At 39.5% G+C, this 18,536-nt stretch overlaps 3 protein-coding genes across 3 annotated transcripts in view; all 3 read right to left on the bottom strand.

Moving 5' to 3' along the window:
• Positions 1 to 14,489, bottom strand: part of LOC114531042 — a 28,808-nt gene extending 14,319 nt beyond the window's left edge. Inside the window, exon 1 of the mRNA XM_028552685.1 lies at positions 14,409 to 14,489. The gene's annotated coding sequence lies outside the window, so the exon portion shown is untranslated. The remainder of the gene's footprint in view (positions 1 to 14,408) is intronic.
• On the bottom strand, positions 9,092 to 12,070 carry LOC114531055. The gene is made up of 2 exons (XM_028552698.1): positions 10,388 to 12,070; positions 9,092 to 9,613 (listed from the first exon to the last, which is right to left on the bottom strand). Exons 1-2 carry the CDS (start codon positions 12,068 to 12,070, stop codon positions 9,092 to 9,094), a joined length of 2,205 nt encoding a protein of 734 aa, XP_028408499.1.
• Positions 12,894 to 14,233, bottom strand: LOC114531044. Its single transcript, XM_028552686.1, has 2 exons — positions 13,989 to 14,233; positions 12,894 to 13,898 (listed from the first exon to the last, which is right to left on the bottom strand). Exon 2 carries the CDS (start codon positions 13,782 to 13,784, stop codon positions 13,170 to 13,172), a length of 615 nt encoding a protein of 204 aa, XP_028408487.1. The 5' UTR covers positions 13,785 to 13,898; positions 13,989 to 14,233; the 3' UTR covers positions 12,894 to 13,169.
• Positions 14,490 to 18,536: the final 4,047 nt, after the last annotated feature.

An 18,536-nucleotide genomic window follows, 5' to 3' on the forward strand; every position in this document is an offset into this window, starting at 1 on the left:
TTCATTATCGAGGAGGTTGTTATGGTGTCGACTGGGTATCTTCAGAGTGAAGGTATGGACCTTTACTAGCTACCTTTACTAGCGTCTTTTTCAACTTGTTTTTTTTACTGATTTCCCAAATAAAAAATTCACTACGACTAGCATATATATGCATGGTGACACCATTGTAAAAAATGTTTATAATAGACCTTTCCCCTTTTAGCAGCACGCGCGCAATGCATGACGGTAGTTGATTATCAAAATTCATTTTAGTTGTCATGGCGCAGTGTTCGGAAGTGATTTTGTTTCAAAGGGAATCTTGCCGATTTTCAGCTTTTTTATTTCAACGAAAAGTATAACGCTTGTATCTTGAGACAATTATAGCTCCAAGCGATATGTACAGGGAAAAATAGAAGGGATCAGGGGTGGTTTTAACGAAAAAAACGGCTTTCCGAACACCAAGTGTGAACAGTTTATTCGGCGAAAATGGCCTTCGAACACGGTTCCATGTCACTTTTAAGCGGTGAGTCTTTGTATTATGTAGCGATCGGATGATTATTTTGATATGTACACAATCTCATTTATGTTATATTTACGCATGACCATTTTTGAATCCGTTCACACATTTTCTTCGCTATTTATTGTTGACTGAATCATGGCATGTGCCTTCGATTTTCGGCTATTATTTCGTTCATATATAACCTTGCTTCGGGTCGTTTGGCTTTGTCTGTTTTGGCGCGAAAAATACAAACATTTGTGACCGGTGTAGCAGTTTTAGTCAACAGCTGTGATATTTTCGCTTGTTACCTGGAATTTTACTTGTTTTTGTCTTGCAAACCTTTGAAAGTCGTGGTTCTTATCTACTCGTACTTGCCAGCAGTAAAGTAGGTTCTTATAAACCATTCTAAAATTCGAAATTAGTTGTATTTCTAGTTAAAAAAATCGTGTCTAAAATCGCTAAATATTATAAATAGTTAATATTAACTTAGATAGTTTTTAAATTTAGTTGAATTTTTAATATTAGGTAGAATTTTTTTAAATTGAATTAATAAATAGAGTATAATATTTCATACAGATAATTTTATATTAATATTTTTAAGTAGTAAAACTATAAATAAAGTTATAATAATAATAGACATAAATATATATATCTGGCAAAAATGGGAGATGAACCTAGCACCTCAAAAAATGCAGACAATTCTCAGGTAGAAACCACATGTAAAGTAAAGCGTGGGGGAATCAACTGCTGTGTTCCTCATTGCACAAATAATAATATAAAGAATCCAGAACTTTCATTCCACAAGCTTCCCAAAGATCAAGCTTTACAAAAAAAATGGGTCAAACTACTGAAAACAAAAGGGCTAGTGAGCATTGGTCAAAACACAAGAGTATGTTCAACTCATTTTCCTGGAGGGAAAAAAACATATTTAAATAACATACCTACTGAGTTAACTATTCGTCAGAATGTCAAAGCTCGAAGGCAGCTTTTTAGACAAGATATTTCACAAACTTTTCATATAAAAGAATGCCCAGAAATCGAAATTACATCATCCACTAACAACAAAGATATAGATGTGAGTAAAGCAAATGACACCACTATTTCACCCATGAATTCATGCGAGTTGGAAATGAAAGAAGAAATTAACACTCTAAAAACAAAGTGTGAGGAACTGCAGAAAAAGGTTGAAGCTGCTGATAAATGTGCCTTTCGGCTAGAAAGATTTATTGGTAGCGACCATGATTTTAAGTTTTACACTGGATTTCCTGACTATGCAACTTTTAGTGCCTTTTTTGAATATCTTTCACCCACATGTCAAAATTTGATATACTATGGTTCTAATACCACTTTAAATTCTGCAAGTCAAACAAAGCATGGCAAGGCTAGGATATTATCTCCCCAACAAGAACTATTTATGGTGCTGAGCCGAATGCGCTGTGGGTTGTTGTTGGAGGATGTGGCACACAGATTTGCTCTATCAACCTCACATGTTTCCAGAATTTGGATTACATGGGTAGCCTTTTTGCACCAAAGATTACTTGCCCTACCAATTTGGCCAAGCCGTGATTTTGTGGACAAAAATATGCCGGAATGCTTCAGAAAAAATTATCCTGCAACCAGAGTAGTCTTAGATTGCACAGAATTATTTATTGAGCGCCCAGCTTCCTGCAGGGGTCAGTCAGCTACATTTTCTTCATATAAAAATCATAACACAGCAAAAGGGTTGATTGGAATTTCCCCAAGCGGATATCCTAGTTTTGTGTCCTCCTTATATGCTGGTCGAATCAGTGATAAAAAAATAACTAAAGATTGTGGAATATTAGAACTACTAGAACCTGGGGATCAAATCATGGCAGACCGAGGCTTTGATATTGAAAGTGATCTCCCACAAGGAGTCCTTCTTAACATTCCACCTTTTCTTGATGGAAAGGAACAATTGTCCCTAGAGGAGGAGTTGACCACAAGGAAGATAGCATCAGTTAGGGTCCATGTTGAAAGGGCTATTTCCCGAATAAAAAACTATCGAATTTTACACCAAGTGGTTCCAATAACACTAGCAAAAGACCTGGATAAGATTTGGGCAATTTGCACTTATTTGACACTGTTCCTACCCCCATTAATTGTTGAGAAGAAGTAGAAACGGTAACATTGTTATTGGCTTGTTAGGCGTTTTGTAGTACATGAAGTATTTTCAAGAATTTGAAACAGCACTTAAGCTTGCTTAACATATGGTGTGCTGATGTTTGTACAAATGTTTGCTGATTATTTGTTTTCAAATTCAGTTGTAGAATGCTTTAAAGCACACAAAAAAAAAAAATTGCATGTTATAAGTTACACATATCATTCATTTTTCCATTATATACTCAAAGTAGAACTCTGATAACTGTGGTAACATGGTTTTCTCCCAAAGTTCCTTGTCAAAATAAATTCTTTCAACATGCAATCACTGTTTGTGAAACAACAAAAATCTGACCAGTTAAGCCCAAGTATGGCCAGGCATCCTTGCACTTGATAGTAATAACTGTGGTTATTTTTTAACAATATTTTATCACCAATTTTAGTAAGAAAAAAGTTCTTGTCATCACAAGCCTCATTTATTGTGCAATCTCGCTTAGAGTATGGGCATTTTATCTCTCCAAGTCCTAGTGCAGAGGTAGATTCACCTGAATCATGGATGAGGAAATCTGGGCTGGCCCCTAACCAAGGCGATGCTTTGTCGACAACAAACCCACACTGTGAACAGACATCAACACTGTTTTGCTTGTATGAAACATATTGCTTTAATGCCTCTATTTCTTTTTGTTTCCCCCACTTGCAAGGCATAGGACATGATGCTGACTTAGTACCGGCTGTAAGTGTTTTAATTATCGACTTGGGGTAAATTGATTTTCTTCTTTTGATTACTAAACCAAAATTTGATGCTGTGATGCGATGGTTCCGCTCAATGTACCACCTATCACACAGGCTTGTCCACGTGTGTTTCGCTCGATTTCTAGGAATTGATCATGACTTACTTCTAAACTAGAAGCTTGAACTACTTTTTCTGCAGGAATGTTCGCAAAGTTAATTTTCTTATGTTTTAAATTCTCCAGTGTTTGATCTCGCACATGACAATCATTTAGGTTGCAGGGAATTTGTTCACTGTGACATTTTTTTGAGGGAAGTTTGCTGTGGATTTCTTCAAAAAGGACAGGTTGAAAATTGTTTGACTGTAAAATGTTACTTAAATATTCTGCCTTTTTTTTGCATTGCAAATTAGTGACCAATTTCTTAATGTCATTTTGAGATACATCACCATTGGGAGGTGTCGGGTTGAAACTGACATCCCTTTCATTGCTATGTTTTCGCTTTGCACTTGAATCTTTTTCATAGGAGGCTTTTTTAAATGCAATGTCTTCAAAAAGGATGGTATCACTGGGATTGGACATCTGTCCAGATGGTACATTCCATTTTTGTAAAACCTGGGTACAGGTTACAACATCGGGCACTTCTGACATCTCTAATTGTACATAGTCAATAATTTGATACAACATTGCCGCAATATGTTTACATTGACCTCCCTTGCCTGCCTTACATGAGCAATGTCCACGGATAACGTCACCATTTATTTGATCCAAGTGTACATAAACCACATAACTCAACTTTTTCATTGATGCATGCACTGTTGCTTTTAATATGAATGACTTTCTGCCTGCACTATTTGGAACATTGGGCTTTACTTGAACATTGCTAACATATCCTTCCTTAAACAAACGATAGCCTAACTTCTCGTCTTTCTTAGTGCCAGTTGAGTCCAGGCCCAGGTGTATTTGAAGTTTATTGTAAGTAAATGGAGGTAGTAAACTGAGATCCCTGGTCCACAGTTGAATTTCTACGTGAGAATTGTCTGCATTTTTTGAGGTGCTAGGTTCATCTCCCATTTTTGCCAGATATATATATTTATGTCTATTATTATTATAACTTTATTTATAGTTTTACTACTTAAAAATATTAATATAAAATTATCTGTATGAAATATTATACTCTATTTATTAATTCAATTTAAAAAAATTCTACCTAATATTAAAAATTCAACTAAATTTAAAAACTATCTAAGTTAATATTAACTATTTATAATATTTAGCGATTTTAGACACGATTTTTTTAACTAGAAATACAACTAATTTCGAATTTTAGAATGGTTTATAAGAACCTACTTTACTGCTGGCAAGTACGAGTAGATAAGAACCACGACTTTCAAAGGTTTGCAAGACAAAAACAAGTAAAATTCCAGGTAACAAGCGAAAATATCACAGCTGTTGACTAAAACTGCTACACCGGTCACAAATGTTTGTATTTTTCGCGCCAAAACAGACAAAGCCAAACGACCCGAAGCAAGGTTATATATGAACGAAATAATAGCCGAAAATCGAAGGCACATGCCATGATTCAGTCAACAATAAATAGCGAAGAAAATGTGTGAACGGATTCAAAAATGGTCATGCGTAAATATAACATAAATGAGATTGTGTACATATCAAAATAATCATCCGATCGCTACATAATACAAAGACTCAACGCTTAAAAGTTACATGGAACCGTGTTCGAAGGCCATTTTCGCCGAATAAACTGTTCACACTTGGTGTTCGGAAAGCCGTTTTTTTCGTTAAAACCACCCCTGATCCCTTCTATTTTTCCCTGTACATATCGCTTGGAGCTATAATTGTCTCAAGATACAAGCGTTATACTTTTCGTTGAAATAAAAAAGCTGAAAATCGGCAAGATTCCCTTTGAAACAAAATCACTTCCGAACACTGCGCCATGACAACTAAAATGAATTTTGATAATCAACTACCGTCATGCATTGCGCGCGTGCTGCTAAAAGGGGAAAGGTCAAGGTCTATTGCTGGTGCTCTGCATTCCAAAACAGCTAGGGGATATTGGTATATTATATATAGACTGTTTTATTTTACTAAAGAACACCAAGAAATTTCCATGAAAATTACCACAACCTAGGAGTCGGTATTTTCAAACAGAACAGAAATTGAATGTATCCTGTGTGAACAAATCAATTAGCAACGCAAAACATGCATCTCAAGTGCTGAAAAAAAAACTATCTGAATGAGAGCTTCATTGTTAAACGCTTTGACATTTCTAGCGTCATATTTTCCGCCTTAGCTTTCTTTTCTAAGAGAAAATCCATGCACTCTGGAAATTTATTTCCACAGTGGCATTTTCACTATATTTAACGAAGCTCAATTTCGCAGGCGCATGTCCACACTGCTGCATGGGTATCTTTGGAATGACGCTATTAACTGGCGTCACTGGGCCTTCATTGGCGTCAACTTTCCGGAAAACAATTCACTACTTAGCATGCAGCGTACCTATGGCAACACGCCGCAACACCATTGTATATAAAATGGCACATGCATTCATAATGGTAGCCAAAGCTTCGCGCGCGAACCAGCTAGATATGTTGATATATTATATATAACTGGCGTCTTTTTCAACTCCCCGGAAACAATTCACTACACGATTAGCATGCAGCGTGTCCATGGCAAAACCATTATAAAAGAACACTCGTGTACACGTGCATGTTAATGCATGTACAGCAGATGGCGCTTTCACTGGGTATTGTTGTTGTATTGTACAGGACACCCTGATGCTATGAATGATCAATGGATTATAACTGTTCAGATGATGACTAAATGTATATACATATCTGCTATCAAAGTTTGTGAGAGGACTTTGAGGTGTTGAAAAAAGTCTTTATGACACCAAACAAGCACATGCTATTTTTATGGTGATTATATTTACTTTATTAATCCTACATTATATGATTTCCAGGATCATGTTATCTGCTCATTTTAATACCTCGAAATCATCTCACGCTTCGTTGCATCTCTGGTAACCGGGCTCATGTAAACAGGCTAATGTAAAAAGGCCGGGTACGGGATATCCTGCATTTTAGCCGCGCCGTGCCGAAAAATTGAGTGTTGTGTAAACGGGGTTTTAGTGTTGTGAATAATGGTCATTTAATTATGAATAATGGTTTTACAATATAGCTTGCATTGAACAACAACTATGTATGCATATGCCTATGCTACTTAGTACTGTTAGATTACGGTATTGCATTTTCCTGGCGTCGATCATGACCTGACAATTAGTAGAGAGTTAGTTATAGGTGTGAAACGGTATACGAGAATAATAATAAAAGACAATAAAAGAAATATACAGGAAAATCTACCATACAGGATTTTGCTGAAAGGGAATAAAAGAGCATATGTACTCGATTATTTAAAACGTCAGGTTCAATCAATGTTTAAAAACGATTTAAAACGAAGAAGTTAAACGAAAATTCTTCCGATAAAATTTGCCTTGCCGTTTCCCGGAAACACGAAGCTTAAACTCCGTAATATCGCGCGTCGCACAGGCATCTAATATTTAAAAATGTAAGATGATATATGAATGTGAATTACGCGTCTCTTCCACTAACCCCAGGTTAAAATAAATATGTATCCTTGAAATATTAAAAAAACCATTGGAGAATATTTTAATAGCGATAAAGAACTTGGAGGTTATAACTAAATAGGAGGGGGTTGTAAATTCATATATATTCGCTTTATGCCAAACTGATATCTTTTAAATGCGATTGTTCCAACGGAATGTAAACATATATGAATAAACACCTTTTCCATGCAATTAAGTGGTCCAACTAGCTACCTGCGGCCCTGAAGCCGTTTGCTTACGCAATCTGACGAAACTCGTTGTCGCGTCGAGCCTTTGACTGCGTGATTCTACAACAAACTGGTACTTTAAAGAAGTGACGACTACGAGGTTCGTGCGATGGCGTAAGCAAACAACCGGCGGGGAAGACGAATTCCATAATTTATAGTCGTAACGTAGATACAAGAATTTATTGCGAATAACTTAGTTATTGATGCACATATAAAAGCCTATTTACACGATGTTATTAGTCGTATACGATTCGTATACTGGCGTATGGATTCGAATAAATGCGTGTAAAGATGTCACATTTTAAATTTCGTTATGAACGGATAAACAGAAAGAGTGGCGTCAGCAGTCGTTTTCATAAGTCAGGATATAACAATCCTATACGACTAATTGCATCGTGTAATTCGGCTTTAACGCAACAAATATCAAATATAATCTCAACAGAAAACGAGTGCTTTTGTAACAGTGACACAATGTGTCTTGCCCACATGGTAGCAGGATATAACGTGACCAAACCGACGTAGCACAACGTAGCACGATGTCGAACGTTATAGGTTAGGCTTAGATTAGAATACTAACATAGGAGACACATAGCTATAATTGTAAAATTGAGCCGGTATATACGTAACTAATTAAACTAATGTGTTTCCAAAGACAGATCACGACTACGCCGTAGAGATTTTTCGTAATATATTATATAAAATACATTCTATAGTAAGATAATGATTAAGTTTGATTAGGAAAGATTCATTTTGATTAAATTGTCAATCGACTAAGACTATATGTAATCGCTCGTTACCTGAAGAGTGGATCTCTACAGCTATCTCTGAATTCAAACAATTGCTGATATAGGTCCTCGCTATATCTCTCTCTGACTAACGACTAAAGACAATCTACCGTGCATGCGTTTTGTTACTTGTAATTGGAACCGACATCCTGTTCATACTATCGTCAATCATATATGTTAATCATTGATGTAAATCAAGGTGTAATCAAGTTAAGGAATCAATTAGATATAATAAGTAAGTAAAGTAAGTTAGGCTGTCTGAAACAACCCTCCGGGCCTCTGTTAAAGAGATTCCTCTTCTAATATCATGCAGCATTTCTGTACTGACCGTTTATAAGTTCCCGTCTTCGTCTTCACGATTACGTTTCTTACCACACCGTCTTGTCCCGGCATAACCTCGACGATACGTGCCATGTTCCACCTCCCGCGTGGGAGATTGTCGTCTACCAACATTACGATGTCATTGACCTTTGGCTGTCTCTTCTTTTGCCTCCACTTTGTTCGGCGCATCAAACTCTGCAGATACTCCCGTTGAAACCGTTGCCAAAACTGCTGGATTAATGACTGAACATATTCGAACCTTTTTCTGCTGCTCTTTACTTCTTGGAATGGACCTTGTGGTGTCTCTGATGTGGCACGTCCTAAGATGAGGTGGTTTGGTGTCAGCGGCTGCAAGTCGTTGGCATCATTGGATGGATATCCAAGAGGTCGGGAATTAATCAAGCATTCTACCTCTGCAAACACTGTCGCCATGTCGTTCCATGACAACGTTTGTTGACCAACGATGGCCTTCAGTGCGGATTTCGTCAACTTCACCATGCTCTCGAAAAATCCTCCTTGATGGGGGCTTGCAGGCGTGTTGAACTTCCATTTCAGCTTATGTGATACGGCAAAGTCTTCCAGGTTTTTCCTTCCTTCTTTTAGAAGTTTCTTCAATTCTCGTTCTGTACCCACGAATGACGTTCCGTTATCCGAGATTATGGTTTTGGGCCAACCATGATGAGCGGCGAAACGTCGAAGGGCGTGTAGGAATGCTTCTGTTGATAAGTCTTGGACGATCTCCAAGTGTATTGCACGAACAGTGGCGCATGTAAAGACGGCTCCCCAGGCTTTTATCTTTTGTTTCTCCCATACTTCAAATAGAAGGGACCAAACAGGTCGACGCCCGTGACTGTAAATGGTGGTGCAAACAACTTCAATCTGTCGGGAGGGAGGTCAGCCATCAGCGTGGTATGCGGGTACTGTCTAAGTCTGCGACAAGTGACACAATCTTTGACTATCTTCCTGACCAAATTTCTGCCACGAGGAATCCAGAACTTTCTTCGACATTCACACAACGCACGTTCGCGACCGGCATGTAGGACGCGGTTATGAGCGTCTTTGACGACTAGCTTCGATATAACGTGGCTTACTGGTAGCAACACTGGGTGATTTTCGTCAAATTGCAAGGGAGAGCGAGCCAATCTTCCTCCCACGCGGACTACGCCGTCTTCTTTGAACGGGGCCAAATCTTTGTACTGATGTTCCCAGTCGCCAAGCTCCGTCTGAGCTGACTTTATCCAATGTGTTTCGGCTGATTCGATTTCCATCGGCTCGAGGGGGCCATCTTGTCGCTCTGCTGGGGTCTTACTGTTCTTAATAAAACGGAGACAATAGGCTGTGATTCTGCACAGTTTCCTCCAGTTCGAGAATCTTGATGGGTCCACTATGGGGTGTGTAACCTCTCGTTGCAGGGCAAGGATGTGTGCTGAACTCTTTACATCTGGTAGTTCAACTTGCTTGTTTGGGTGGGAGGGCCATTGCTCGACTGGATCTCTTAAAAATGTGGGGCCTTTCATCCAACGCTCTTTCAACTTTTCCACTGGAATGCCTCTACTTAGGTCATCTGCAGGGTTCAAACCTGTCGGAACGAATCTCCAGCAGCAGGGTTCCCATGAGGTCTGAATTTCTGTCACTCGAACTCCGACGAATGGCTTTAGGATGGTCGATTCTGCTTGGATCCATGCGAGCACAATCATGGAATCCGTCCAGAACGTTACGCTTGATGGTTTTATCTTGAATTCACCTTGGATCGTTTTAGCTAGTCTTGAGGCTATTAAGGCCGCCATAAGCTCCAATCTCGGTATAGTTGTTTGTCGAATTGGCGCGACTCTCGCTTTGGCTGCCACAAGGCGGGCTTCGACACCGTCAGGTCGTGACCAAACAAGATAGGCTGCTGCTCCATAGGCATTGATACTGGCGTCGGAGAATACGTGAAGCTGTGGTGAACCGGATGCATTATTCGGCTTTAGACAACGCGGGAAACAAACAGTGGATAGGTTTTCTAACTCATCGAATATCTTGTCCCAATTATGCTGTAGCTCTTTTGGAAGTGGGTCATCCCAATCAAATTTCTTCATTTTCCATACCTCCTGCAGCGCCATTCTCGCTTTTATCGTTACTGGTGTTGCTAATCCGAGGGGATCGAAGATTCGAGAGATGTTTGACAGGACTGATCTTTTCGTATAAGGGGTTGTTCTCTTTAATTGGACTTGAAAATGAATCGTATCAGACATCGGATTCCACGAAACTCCCAGAGCTTTGATGCCGCTTTGCTTGTCGAGGTTTACTTCGCTTGATGAAGGTGAGATTTGATCTTGCGTTTTTTTCATTCTTTTCGCATTCACGGTTTGTTGGAGTTCAGGTGAGGAGCAATGCCATTCCTTTATATTGAATCCACCTTCTCCAAGTATCTTCTCTACGTCCTTGATTCTCTTCTCTCCATCTTGCACAGTCGGGCATGAATGGATCAAGTCGTCGACATACCGGTCCCTCTCAATGATTTTGGAAGCCTCCGGTGTGCGTTCCTTGTTTTCCTCCGCGATCTTGAGCATCACGTAGCTCGCCATGTCTGGAGATGGCTTGTCCCCGAAGGTAACGCGGAGTAGGGCGTAGGTCGTCGGCTCCTTTGTCGTGTCCATGTTTCTCCATAAGAAACGATGCATTTGGCAGTCACTTTCAGGCAGAAGTATTTGTAAGAACATCTTCGATATGTCCCCGACAAACGCCACCTTTTCTTCTCGAAAGCGTAGCAGAACTCCCAGAAGATCGCCAATCAGACAGGGTCCTTTGTACAGAAACGAATTGAGCGAGATATTCTTGTAGGGGGATGCGGGGTCAAACACGATTCTGAGGGGCGTGCTTTTCTTTTCTGGCCGGTAGACGCCGTGGTGAGGTAAATAGTGTGCATGGGGTTTTCTGACTTCTTGGTCTTCTAACTTTCTGGCCCATCCGTTCTTCTCGTATTCCTTAATTGCTTCATTGTACATCTTTGCTTTCGTTGGATTTCTTCGTAAGCTTCTCTCTAAAGACTCGAGTCTTTGCCGTGCCAAGGGATAATTATTTGGTAGTCCTGCAGGATCATTCTTCCAAGGTAGTCCGATCACGTATCGTCCGTCTAACTTCTTACACGAGGACTTGAACAGTTCTATGGCCTTTTTCCCGTCGTTGGTCATCACGTCTACCGGACATTTACAGTCTGGAGCTCTAACTCCAACGGTTTCAAAGTCATAGAATGTTTCCAGGTTGATTTTTCTTGCGAAGCTGAGGTAGTTGTCGGGTGAACCCTTCGCGTTGTCAGGACCAATAACATGCCATCCAAGCTTTGTCTTTTTGGCTATTGGTTGGAACGGTAAACCTTGACGTACTTCATTCTCGGCGTGAAGGTGGCTGTATTGTACACCAAGAATCAAATCGATCGGACCAGCGTGATGTGAAAAGTCAACATCTTTTAGGTGATCAAAGGAGCTCAACCAAGCGCGATCAAGAGGGGGGACGTTGATTATGGTGTAGCCAATCTCGTGAGCCTCTATTGGAAACGACTCGTTTCTGTTCAATGGAGAAATCCAAAACTTTACTCTGCGACTGTCGTCTTGAGTTATTCTCTCTCCTCCAACGACTGCGATATTTATCTTCTCTTTCTTCCCTTGGAGACCCAGGGCTTTGGCGAATGACTTTCGGATGACTGTGATACCCGCGCCGCTGTCTATCAACACGTTTCCTTCGCGTACGTTGCCGTTGGAGGACTTGAAACAGACTCTGACGACTGGCATAATTCCATCTCTATCGAGGGCAGAAGTCACCGAACCTAATATAGGATTCGTTTCTTTACTGGCGTGTAGCAAGCGGTGGTGGAAATGAGTGCAGTCGTCTACATCACACTTTGCTTTGGATCTACAATCCTTTGTCACGTGACCGCGGTTGAGGCAGGAGAAACAGAGTCGCTGCTTCTTGACGTGTTGGATTCTCTCATCGGTGGAGCAGCTCGAAAACACAGGGCATTCTACCACTCGGTGGTCTTCTGAGCAAACGTAGCATTGGATTTTTTTCTTTTCTCTTTGTCCGGAAGCGATCCCACGCCTGTCACGCTGAGGGAAGCGGGCTTCGGATTTCTGGATATCCCCAAAGTCAGGGTCGAATTCAGCCTTCACGCGCTTTCGCAGAAATCGTCCGATATGCTCAAGAGAAGGCGCTTCTCCCCTTTCCCTAATATCCGTCGCTGCTGCTTTCCATTTATCTATAAGGTTGTCAGGCAGCCGCTTGACGACGTCGCGCAGATTATAGATGGAGTTTGCGTCTGCGAGGCGATTGATTTGCTTTAATGTTGCGACACAATTCATGACATCAAACGACAACTCTTGTAGGGCCTGTCTATCACTGCTCTGAATTTTACGTCTTTCCAGTAGCTTGCTGATGTGTGCTCGTGCTATAGCGCTTGGTGTGCCAAATTGTTCTTTCAAAGTTTTTAATGCCGTTGCGTACATTTTCCCGTGAGAGCCGAGACCGCTTACTGCGCGACGGGCGCGGCCTGCTAGATGCATTTTCAATTGTACCATGTACTTATCGTGAGATGAGATTGTCATGGATGTTGTAATTTGAAGCGCTCAATGAATTCAACATATGTAAGCGGGTCGCCGTTGTATTCGATTAACTCAATGCTCGGGATGTCCTTGCTTGCTTCTAACTTATAGAGGGCTTGCGCGACAGACATTTCTGATAGCGTATTCGGTAAAACAGTCTCTTCAAACTCAGTTAGGTCATTTATCCAACTATCAAATGCCCGAGGTGACGACGGAAGATAATTGGAACTGTTGACAGGTTGACTTGAATTCAATCGCTCTTCCGAACGTATTGAAATATCTCTTTCTGAATTCAGATTGAAATCATGTGAAGTACGGTTGCCCGTTTCATGCGTAGTGGGATTGACACGTCAGATGCAACAGTGTTCGCATTATTTTCAGCCTCACTCTCAACAGGGGTTGCTCCCGCGGCGGAAGTACTAGGTTGCGTTTCCTCAGGCATGCTGGCTCCTACTGTTACATAACTTACATTGTCCTTATTCGATGGATGGAGAATCTGTTCGTTGTTTAAGGACTTTGCTTTGACGCTAGAAAGATCGACTGCCGATTGCATATACTCTTCGACAGCCCCTTCTATGTCATATAGATCATTTGTCAGTTCGTCTTCCCAATCGTCCATATTGGACGTTTGACTTTCTTCAGCATAAATATAAAGCTCAGCGTGATATTCACGCGCCAACTCAAAGTCCTTTCGGATTTGTGTTAGTTCTTTCTCTATTTTCTTGCGCGCCTCTGCGCCTTCATCGATAAACTTTCTTACTCTCTTTATAGATCGAGTAACCTTACCTCGCTGTAGCGCTCGTTTTTTCTTTAGATTACTCGCCAACTGCGCGTCAGACTCGCCAGTTCCGTTGCTTGCCTTTTCGCCTTCATACAACTGTCCACTCTGGACCTCTTCTGTCGCCATGATCTTGTCTTATAACCAAATTGCGGCAGAATACACTTCTTCAGAACTTGTTTCCAAAGACAGATCACGACTACGCCGTAGAGATTTTTCGTAATATATTATATAAAATACATTCTATAGTAAGATAATGATTAAGTTTGATTAGGAAAGATTCATTTTGATTAAATTGTCAATCGACTAAGACTATATGTAATCGCTCGTTACCTGAAGAGTGGATCTCTACAGCTATCTCTGAATTCAAACAATTGCTGATATAGGTCCTCGCTATATCTCTCTCTGACTAACGACTAAAGACAATCTACCGTGCATGCGTTTTGTTACTTGTAATTGGAACCGACATCCTGTTCATACTATCGTCAATCATATATGTTAATCATTGATGTAAATCAAGGTGTAATCAAGTTAAGGAATCAATTAGATATAATAAGTAAGTAAAGTAAGTTAGGCTGTCTGAAACATAATGCATGCATGCAGCATGTTAATGATATAATATCATCCGACAGCCACATAGTTTCTGTGATACCACGCTACACCACGCTCCACATGCAGTGATGTCAATGTTATTCTAAACGAAACTGGCCTGCTGATAAATTATAACAATGCAGTCTTTAGTTATCAACTTACGTAGCTATATTTGGTTTGCTCTTCTAAACTTGTACTCAGGTCGCTGAATTTTCTTGAAAATGTTTTCTTAGAACGTCTTTGCTGCATGGAGACAGTAAAATTCTTGTGTGTGACCTTTATAAAGGTCAACCGACAAATTTAAACTGATCTGGACTGAAAATCTGTAAAACACGGAGTTCGTGTTTTAGACTGGTCAGAGTGCGTAGCCAGGGGAAAGTCTTGGGAGCTGCGGCTCCCCAATGCCACCAACTCTGCATATAGCTCTTTTCCGAGCAAATACGTATATAACCACTATATTAATCTGGTATAATATATACCTTTAACCTGGGCTCACGAGCCCCCCTTTTTTAAGGTCTGGTCCCCGGTTGGTTTTCATAATAAAATAATTAGTCATAATCTGTCGTAATTTGCATGTCGTAATTTGTTGTAGTTTGTTTTTCATATGTCTAATTTCGCATAACAACGAATTATGCCAAGTGAAATACAAAGAATTATTAATAATTCCAATTCGTGATTCCAGTCCAGTCCGTGTTTTTAACACTCGTTGTCTTGCGCAATCTTTCAGTATAAAGTACTTATCGTCCGAAGTTATTTGTTGCTATATGCTTATATCTTATAGTATACGGGAAAGCAAACAACTGTGAATGTGAAATATATTCCGGTTGTAGATGTATATACCGTAGAATACATAACGGATTTAGACTCCCCGCGAGTATGCGCTCCGGCCCCCGGATTTGAATACCCTGCATCCATGCAGTTCAATTGAAGAAATATCGAATGTAACGGTAGTATGTAATAATTGGATAATGCATGCATGTTTATTACTCCGCCTGCGTATGCGCAGCGGAGTCTTAAAATGCCATGGTCTTTTTTCCTTTTCGTCGTTTTGGGCGACAGAAGTTGGCATTTCTACAGGTAACCCAAAACATTTTGAGCGAGAAGCCCTGGGTTACACGGATGAATTATGTACATTATGTACATCAGTTGGCATTTATTATAGGGAAGTTTGGGGGTGATTTTGTGCAATGTTTATTTAATTATTTTTCTTCGTGTCCTTGTGCCTCGTATACGTGTTTGAATCGACGTTCTTCCCTTGTGAAAAATATGAATGTCGAATTGAAAGAGCTTTCAGAACCATGTTCAACAACTACAAAGGTAAGTTGTTAAGATTTAGATTGTATTCATATGCTGTGGCGGTAATCGCATATTAGTAAACCCAAGATTTTCTGTTTTATAGTTGATTTAGTGATTCACGTTATTGACGTAGTGTTTTAATACAAACAAGACGCCTGTTCTGGCGTTAACTCCGGCGCACGTCCCAGTCTTTAATATAGAGAACATAAACAATACAGTTCATATTCGCATTTAGATGCCTTGCGAGTTGCGAACCTATAAATGTTCGATTGCGAAATTTAGAAGCACGTCGTACTTTAAAAAGTATAGAAGTTCAATTGTTCAAAAATGTAAATAAACCACATGATACATTCGCTTTGTCTCACTCTTTGCTTTTGGAATAGGCGCTTATATAGTTATATTAAATCTTCAATTCTGTGCAAACTACGACGTGTCAACGCGCCCATACACGACCACTTCATCTTGTTAAACGGCGAAATAGCAGCGATATTATTAAAATAGGACCAGAATCTACATGTATTAAATATATTCTTACCCCAATTCAATCTAAACTTAATCGAACAGCATGAAAAGAACGGTTTATTTGTTCCTCTTGGAGGAATTGCCGTATCATGCGAGCGAAATCGAATCGCGCATCGGAAAATTAGCCACTGAAGCTGTACACCACAACTCTTAAGAGATAAGACTGGGACGTAGATAAATACAGTCACATACACATTTCCAATACTAGAATGGTTCGCGCCATTTCAGACTTGCGACGACCTCTGTGCGACGACGAAAAATAATAAAAAAAAAAGACCAAAAAAAAAACAAAACCGAGGCGAATTTTCAACTCCGTCGCTGACGCCGGAGTAACTAGGTATACAGAAAGTACTGTTTGCTCTCTGAAATTATACATACTACAAGTTTAGCGACCCTGCATGCTTAAGAATTCGATATCTCTATTTACTAGAGTCTATTTTAAATGTATAAATAATTACAAAGCGGCCAAAGCCTGGTCGAATTGTAATCAGGACCCAACATTTTGACAATCCAGTCTTTGGCAGGTGACATCATCCCTTGGGTATCTAAGAAGCTTTGATTCCAGCTTTAGATCACCCCTGATGAAGACAGTAGACTGGACTGTCGAAACGTTAGGTCCTGATTACAATTTGACCAGGCTTTGTGATAATTTATATAAACCAGAGTAGGCTGAGTAGCGAGCGATAACAGGGTTAAAAGGGGGTATTAAAACTGTTCCTATTACAGGATTGATTTGCCAAACTTATAAAACTTTATTTTTGTTCTAATTTACAGGTTTTGGTGCTCATTTGCAGGAAGTTGCAAAAAAAAATTAATGTCCCTGAGTGTGAATTCTATGAATGCACATTTGTCATTTGAATACCAAGTCACATTTGAATGCCAAGTCACATTTGAATGCCAAGTCACATTTGAATACCAAGTCACATTTGAATACCAAGTCACATTAGAATACCAAGTCACATTAGAATACCAAGTCACATTAGAATACCAAGTCACATTTGAATACCAAGTCACATTTGAATGCCAAGTCACATTTGAATACCAAGTCACATTTGAATACCAAGTCACATTAGAATACCAAGTCACATTTGAATACCAAGTCACATTTGAATACCAAGTCACATTTGAATGCCAACTTAACTTTAAATGCCAACTTACCTTTGAATGCCAACAATGAAGTTACAATGAATAAATTTATATTAATTAATGAAGTTACATCAGTAAACAAAGTTAAGCAACTGAATGAAGTTACATCATTAAATAAAGTTACATCAATGAATAAAGATGCATTAATGAATAATTTTATATTAATGAATACAAAATGTATAACAAAAAATTTCAAAAGTATGACAAACAACAGTTTGACAGGCAACAGTCAGTACAAAAAGCACCTCATTTTGTGACCTTTTGTCACCTGTAGTGTTTCCTCACCTGCAGGCGGAGTAACGCCTTGAGCAGGCGTCTTGTTATATATGTTTGCTCACACAAGCAAAATATTCGCCGCAATTACTTCGCAATGTCAATTATGCGGCTGCAACTGAAGTTGATTCAGTCATTCAGTTGATTTTAAGGGAATTTATTTTGATATTTTAGTAGTGCAACTGACTGACCTGTCGAGGAGTACTCAGTATTGCGAGTGCCATTTTCGGTTTGAAACTAAACTTTGTTCCATGTTGAACTCCAGTCTCCGAGAAAGGACAGTAAAGTTACAGTCGAGTCATTGAAGGTATTGACTAGCGAGTTGACTAGATCGGGTAATCCCTGACATAAATCCTGTATAAGTGTGACATTCTCTGCAACAACTCGTTATATGTTTAATTCCAAGTTTGATGACACTCGTTCCATTTGTTTATCGTCTGGCAGCAAACCAGTGTATACCTCTTGATTAGTCACTATATAGCATATTATGTAACAGAGCATATAGTACTATGTACTGAAATAACATCGTACTTTAGTACATTGACGTTTTTGTTTGAGATTACGTTCTTTGCATGTTGCCTGTTCGGGACAAAATTGCATAGCTTCGTTCCTACGATGTCTTTCAAACTCAAATAGAGGCGTACTTCGTTTACGTTGTTCGAATAAGGTTTTGATGCGACGTGTGGATTTCTCAACGTTCGAGATTCGTTCAGGTGGAACTTGTTCACGGCCTATCCCAGAGTATGCTGCTAAAATATTCTTTCTCAAACACCACACCTGTTATACAGAGGAAATTCGCTTAAAATTCGCTTCTATAATTGCAATCATTCATCAAGCGATTTTACACGAAGAAGATGTTGTCTCAATTACCCAGTAATTCCAAACTGATTCTTCAATATTCTATCAACTCGGTATTTCCCAACTATAGTTGATATAATCAATTGTAAATAGCTTCCAATTGTATTTAAAAAGAGCATTCTACACAGTGGAGTGAATAATACTGTACAGACTAATTATAGTTGATAAGAATAAGCACTATTTGACGTGAATACA

The sequence above is a fragment of the Dendronephthya gigantea genome, unplaced genomic scaffold, assembly GCF_004324835.1.
Source record: "Dendronephthya gigantea isolate DGI-Jeju-01 unplaced genomic scaffold, DenGig_1.0 000068F, whole genome shotgun sequence".
In the NCBI taxonomy this organism is placed as follows: Eukaryota; Metazoa; Cnidaria; class Anthozoa; order Malacalcyonacea; family Nephtheidae; genus Dendronephthya; species Dendronephthya gigantea.

What these genes read in the sequence shown, in the direction of transcription:
- LOC114531055 (XM_028552698.1), bottom strand. Translation starts at nt 12,070, where the DNA reads ATGCCAGTCGTCAGAGTCTGTTTCAAGTCCTCCAACGGCAACGTACGC. An exon ending in CGAGAATGGCGCTGCAGGAG is followed by an intron (nt 9,614 to 10,387) that starts GTATGGAAAATG and finishes CGTTTTATTAAG; the next exon opens with AACAGTAAGACCCCAGCAGA.
- LOC114531044 (XM_028552686.1), bottom strand. Translation starts at nt 13,784, where the DNA reads ATGGCGACAGAAGAGGTCCAGAGTGGACAGTTGTATGAAGGCGAAAAG.